General features: G+C 38.4%; 1 protein-coding gene across 4 annotated transcripts in view; it reads left to right on the forward strand.

The window, feature by feature from the left end:
* NDC1 (NDC1 transmembrane nucleoporin) overlaps positions 1–4,902 on the forward strand; it is a 49,038-nt gene extending 44,136 nt beyond the window's left edge. For all 4 annotated transcript variants that reach the window (XM_001489053.5, XM_005607043.4, XM_023629675.2 and 1 more), the window contains exons 17-18: positions 1,277–1,437; positions 4,589–4,902. In XM_001489053.5, coding sequence (XP_001489103.3) covers positions 1,277–1,437; positions 4,589–4,652 — 225 coding nt within the window. In that variant the 3' untranslated portion in view covers positions 4,653–4,902. The remainder of the gene's footprint in view (positions 1–1,276; positions 1,438–4,588) is intronic.
* The last annotated feature ends 1,949 nt before the right edge of the window (positions 4,903–6,851 follow it).

The following is a 6,851-nucleotide window of genomic DNA, read 5'->3' on the forward strand; positions in this document are numbered from 1 at the left end:
CAACCGTGTACTCAGAGCTTTTGGTCAGCTCTTCAGGAGGTCTCCTCTCAGTCATGAGCCAAGGGCCACTAGATTCTGAGGAAGATCTCTAATGCAGAAGATAGAGACCAAAAGAAGCAAAGAGGGAAAAAGTAGCTTGGAAGAAACTATAACAAACCAAAAACAACAAAAATCATCAAAATCCTCAGAAATAAGAGAGTATTGCATCCTTGAAACAAAAATAGGATGCTAAAATAAAAAGGATCACTCAGGTGACATGAAAGAGCTCTTGAAGTTAAAAACATGATGGCAGATACCATTTTAACTATCGTTTTTAGTTCTTTTGGTGGTTACATCCATAACTATAAATAATGGGTTTATACTATGATTTCTTGTCACTTTAGACATTATTTTGTTGTAGTAGATTAACACACTTATATTTCTCTTTCTTCTTTTCTCTTTCTCTTAATATACTTATATCATTTAAAAATATTATTTACTTTTGGCCTTTAAAAGATATACTTAGATCTCTATTTCTTATTCTACCAACTATAAATAAAATCAGTTTCACTCGTGAATTCTCTCTCTCCCCACCTAGTCTTGTTCATGGATGCTTTATCACCTAGCATTGAAGAGGAAGATACGCTAGTTTAGTAAATAACTGTAGGGGCCGGCCCCGTGGCTGAGTGGTTAAGTTCCAGCGCTCTGCTTTGGCGGCCCAGGGTTTTGCAGGATCAGATCCTGGGCGCAGACATGGCACTGCTTGTCAGGCCACGTTGAGGTGGCGTCCCACATGCCGCAACTAGAAGGACCCACAACTAAAATACGCACAACTATGTACTGGTGGGCTTTGGGGGAGAAAAAGCAAAAAAAAAAAGATTGGCAACAGTTGTTAGCTCAGGTGCCAATCTTTAAAAAAGAAAAAAATAACTTTATGTAAAGTATAAAGTTTTGGTCCTTTTTTTGCTGAGATTTATAATGAAAGTAGCCTTGCCTGTCACACATCACAAGACCAGGGTGTCTGTTTTTCACTTCCCAGCTTTGCATTCCGAGACCATTGAAGCGTGGCTGTCTCGTGGAGGGTAGTCTGGACTTCTCCCTGTAGCTGCTGAAGGGGCTGAGCCTCAATGCATTGTTGTTCCAACTGTTCTGTGATCCAAAATAATATTTTACAGTTTGTGTCTGTGTGTATTTCTCCATCGACCTATCTATCTGAAAGAAAATCTCCTTAACCTTTGGACTAAGTTCGCTTTGTTGATAGTCTGAACTAAGGTGTTTTCTTTCTTTCTTGATCTAGGCAGTTGACAAGTACTTCAAGCTTCCTCATGCTTCCAGTAAACCACCTCGGATCTCAGGAAGCCTTGTGGACACCTCTTACAAAACATTGAGATTTGCCTTTAGAGCGTCACTAAAAACTGCCATCTATCGAATAACTACTACATTTGGTGAACATCTCAAGTAAGTACCTGTTTTGATCCATTATAATAATTCACTTGCAGGAGTCCCCCTGAGAAATAGGTAGGAGAATTAGAAAGGCTCACATGTTGAAAGTCTTCTTTTGAGGACTTCATGATTCCTGTTGGAAATGAACGGCTTGGATTTAGACTTAATATTTATATTTTAAAATTTAGCCTATCAAATAAGGTTTGGGGCATTCTTTTAAGCGGACAAAAAAGAGGATAAAAAATTATAAAAGCAGCAAATGTAATTATATATATATTTTTTAATGACCAAAACATTAATGGAGAAAAAAGGCAAAAAACCAAGTACCTTGCCAGAAGAGCATATTAAAAATAATTATCTTATTACATCTTGGTCAGCAAACTAAGACTTAGGGTAGGCAGAGTATTCCATGAATGAGTCCTTGGTGCTTTGTGAATTATGCTGGAAAAACAATGACAGATCACGGCACCTTGAGAAATGAACCTGAAAGGAAATCACAAACGCCAAACCTGTTTGTATTTGGTTTCCTTGATGTCACTGCTTTCTTCTCATGAAGTCGTCTGGCTGGGCAGGATAAGGGATATTAGTTCATCAACTAGACTATGTTTATCATAATTATAAATGTACTTTAGAAGACATGAGCGCTTGCCCTGCCTTTTCTGTATACAGTCAATAAATAGTTTAGAACTTTCTCATACCACCTGCTTTTAAAGACAGGTGGTGTATTTCCTTTTACTTCGGTAACACTAGGCAGCAGCAGTAGCAATTTTTTAAAGGGCACACTTTGGTTCTGTGTGGGAATACAAAAGAGCTGTGGATAATCCTCTATCCTTAAGAGGTTTTATTTACTTGTTTAAAAACAAACAAAAATAACTATTTATTGAGTGCCTTTTTGATCTACACTCTCCAGTAGGATAGCCATGCATGGCTATTTAAATTTAAATTAATTAAAGTTAAGTAAAATTAAAAATCCAGTTTGTCAGTCATGTTGGCCCTGTTTCAAGTCCTCAGTAACTGCATATGGCTAGTGGCCACAGGATTGGACAGCTTAGGTATAAAACATTTCCGTCGTTTCAGAGAGTTCTGTTGGACGGTGCTGTTCTAAACGATGCACTTAGCACGTTTTATGTTTTTTTCATTTACTCTTCTCAAAGAGCCTGTGAGGTGTAGAGGTTATCTTAATTGTACAGATATGGAAACTGAGGCTCAAAGAAGTTAAGAACTTGTCTAATAGCACAATCTAGTGAGTATTAGAACATGAGCCTGAAATCAGGTCTTTCTTGCTCTTAAAATTCCACCTTCTTTCCCTGTACAACACTAGATCGCCTCTAAATGTAAAGTGCCATAGACACTCTCAGAAAACACTTGATGAATGTAGAGAGTGAACTAGATATGATGTATATTGATGAGAGAGCAAAAATGGAGAGAAAGGGGAAAAGAAAGATTTCTTAGGTAAGAAAGGGAGGTAGATGACTGACAAAATATGAGAAGAGCCATGTTTTGTATATGCACTAAAACTGATGAGGTCAGTAGAGACTATTTTGTAAAAAAAATAGGATAGATTGGTCTGGTGGAAGAAATAGCAGATTTGGGGTTCAAACATTTAGATTTGTGTCTGGTTACATCACTGGACTTTCTGTGGTTGTGGGCAGGTTAGCTAATGATTGAGGTAACTTGCCCAAGACGATGCTCGTGCTAAGTTGCAGAACCAGAGGCCAGACTCCAGTCTCTCTGACCCTAGAGTTCTGCTGACAGTGTCTGTCCTCTGTTAACCAGCAGACTGCCGTCTCCCCTGACCTCTGGACCTTACTGATACTCTTTACCCGCCTGTGAGAAGGGGATGTTATCCATCCCACTTTGTTCCATTTGCTGTTAATAGATGTAAAATGGGGTCATACATATGTAAAGCCTGCCCTCTGTGCCTTTTATATTGTTGTGGCAACAACTATTATCACTGTATAATACCTAATTTATTCATTCCCCAAAGCTCTGCCTTTGAGAACCAGATGTAGATGAAGTAAACTCTTGAGGCGGGAAAATTAACACAGGCCAGTTACTCATTGGAGATGCTTGTTTAGCACCTGTTTACTCTTAATTTAGGCAAATTTGGTTTACTGGTTTTCCAGCCTATAACATTAAACTCTGAGGGGAAGAGAGTACTGTTAGAGTGAGGAGTATGACGACAGTAAGGGATAGTTCACTGCCTGCTAGCAGAGGGAAGAGGCCTGAGAAGAGCTGCAGACCTGGTGTTTGAGAGTCCAGAGCCGGTTACTTAGCGACGACAGCCTCGCCGCACCTCGAGGGAATCTGCACGGGGAAAATGCTTGAAATGGTTCCGTTAGAGGCAGCTGCACGCTTTAAGAAAGCAGAGATGTGTATGTGTAAGATGTATAAGGCATTTTAGGATGATTTGCAGCAAAATTATCGTGATAAGACTCTTTTGGCACTTTTAAAAGTGGTGACCTTCAGTAACCTGGAATTTTATGACTCAGTAATGATATATTACTGTTCAACAACTAGAAAACCAGAATCTTTCATTGTGTTTAATTTTTGCACAAAAGTTTAAAAGGAAGTTGTACACTAGTTTCAGCCTGAGTTTTGTCAAGGTGATGTGTTTTTTTTGTAGGGGTTAGGGTGGGGAGAGAACTCAGTTTCCCCATCCAAGACATAACTTATGTTCAAAGGGAAAAGTAAATCTAAACCACCAAGCTGTTACCTTTGAAAACGATTAGTGGCGTCTATTATGTTTTAACCAAACATTTTAGTTTAAAGGATTTTATATTAAAGGCAATTCAAATACTCCACAACTCAAAGATAATGTTGGAATCTGGTTTAAATAAAGTAATAAAATCCAGAAAATCTACTGCAAGGCCTGGAACTCTGCACAGCAGGTTCCGTAGGAGAGCAGGTTAGAATCGATGCCTTCCCTTGTCAGTCTTAATTTGTTTTGGTCTTTAGAAGGTAGAAGCATGCCATTACTGGATGCAAGTCCTCCTCCTCATTAGATTAAGGAGGGTTTTCATCCAGCTTTTTCAGAAGTACTAAATAAGTGAAGATTTCTAATCATTTTTAATTGTTTTGAAAAATATTGACTCTCTGCTCTGTGGTTCACTTAATATGCTTAATGTAAAATAAAGCTTATGCTTTGAATTTATGTTTCATTTAGTGCTGTGCAAGCATCTGCAGAACATCAGAAAAGACTTCAACAGTTCTTGGAGTTCAAAGAATAGTTAAGTAATATAAACTGTGTTCATTACACTGCTGATACAACTACAGATGGGACGGTAAATGTTCAGCATTCTTGCATCAGAAGAAAATGGACTAATTAGATGCTTCCTTTGTCGTGGCGGTTGCTTTGAAAACTATACTTTAATGGGAGAAATCATGGGAAGAAATTCTCAACGGAATAACTAAAAACTGCCTTTTCTGTACCGATTGCTTTTTGTATGTGTGGTATAATAAAATCTTTATTCAATTTTACAGAAGCGTCTGTGGCAGTGGACGTGTCTCTAGCTTATATAGATTAATAAGAATAACTAAAGAATTTTTAGAATTTACTTTTGAGAGGAGTAGAGCCAGTTCAGAAGGTAAAACCGGGTTGACTTGATCCCGTCTTCCTTCCTAATCATTCTGAGAGGTTAGCTCTTTGGAAACTCGCAATACATAAACTTTTTAAGAGTAGTTTCTGTTGACTGAAGTATAAAAATGGTAACAGTGGAGAAAAATTCACAGAAAAAATATTGTCTAAAGCACATGTTTTGTTAATCTGTTAGGTTGTGCTTTTGTTTCCAGGGACAAATTAAATTTGCATGATTGTCCAAAAAAGGTCTCAATTTACAGAATGCCAACTCTATATAAAGGAATGTGGAAAAATTCAGTTCTTAAGTTACAAGATTAAACAAGCACATTTGGTTTTTGAAAGACGATTGACTGACGTCCATGAATTTATTTCGCATCATGCTAGTAAACAGTAAGTGTATGCGTATTTTCCCCACTAGTTTTGCTTTCTTTTTCTGGAACAAAACATTAAGTGATTTGCAGAGTTTTTCAAGTGAGAGAAAAGGTTTTGCAAGAAAAAACAGGAGACTTTCCCTTTTTCCCCACTCTGCATCTTCATTAGATCAGATTATTTTGCAAAGTTTGTTTTCACAGACTTTCACAGAGGAGCAGCTTTTTTTGTGTTAACTGGCTAATTAAAATATATTAGGAAAATCTTTAAGCCAGAGACAACTCAGTCATCCAATAGCTAGTGAAACCAGAACTTCAGGGGTCGCTGTGCTTGGTTGCGTTGTCTGTCCCACACTGAGCATGAGGATTTTCTAATTTATTGGATCAGCTTCTTTGCAGATGAAAAATGCTCAGTCCTGCTGGTGGATATTCACTGGACTAGCTTGGACTGAAATGCTCCCTTGGAGTTCTTTTCCTATTATCTTTTCCCTCTAGTGTCCTGAAATGTTTTCTTTAAAGTCAAGCACAGTGTTGTATATGAATCTTTAATGTGGTATATATGTCTGCCATTGTCTGATTGCTTATGTATTATGTCTTTATTCCCTTTATTTGTTGCCCCTTCAACCAGCACATGCCAAATTTTAAGTGAATCCTGCTGGCCTTTAAAGTGTCTTTATGAGACAGTTCCCCAGTTGTCAACTGTTTGGAGCATTTAGGCTGTTGCCATTGCTTTTCCGTGTATGTGTCTGAAGTGGAGTGGGTCTCTTTTTTGCATAAGAAAGTTGAATTTTGAATGTGGTTACTTACAGATGACCAGAAGATTGTGGCTGGGTTGGCTGAGAACTGTTGAGTTCCATGTTTTAAAGCCATTGAGCTTTTTGTATTCCATTCTCTGAGGGAAAAGGATTCTTAACCTTCTGCTTCCATTAAAGAAGAATTGTGGTATTTAACCCATTGGATTCCTGAGACTGATGATGGGATGACCCTTTAAACTTTGATTTACTTGGATACAATGTCTGGCTAGGTTTAAGTTTTTGCATTTCCCATATACTTGGGGCAAAGGTATGTTTGATGAGCAATGTGAAGATTTCTGAGGTGTTCGTCCCTATTTTCTCTCAAGAGAATGAACTGTGTACCAAATACAGGTCACATAATGTCTGCCTGGTAGAGATTTGGAAAATGCCTCCCCACATCTGGATTGTGTGTTTAGTAGATAAGGGAGTCAGTTCCTTTGCCCACTGTATGTTGCTAATCTACACAGCGTCTTTTGGGGTGTGGTATGGCTCAATCACCTGTTCTTACAGAGAGCTCCTTCTCCTGTGTCCAAGGAGGGGGTCTTAGGAATGCTGAGAGGAGAGAAGCCTTTCCTTTGATGAAGTCACATCCCGCCTATGAGCTCACCGATGCTGTAACATTGGCCTGAAGATTAGAGTGTTCTTTAAAAGCTTTTCTCTGTCAGGACAAAACACGATTCTGTCAGC

Source organism: Equus caballus, chromosome 2, assembly GCF_041296265.1.
Source record: "Equus caballus isolate H_3958 breed thoroughbred chromosome 2, TB-T2T, whole genome shotgun sequence".
Classification (NCBI taxonomy): Eukaryota; Metazoa; Chordata; class Mammalia; order Perissodactyla; family Equidae; genus Equus; species Equus caballus.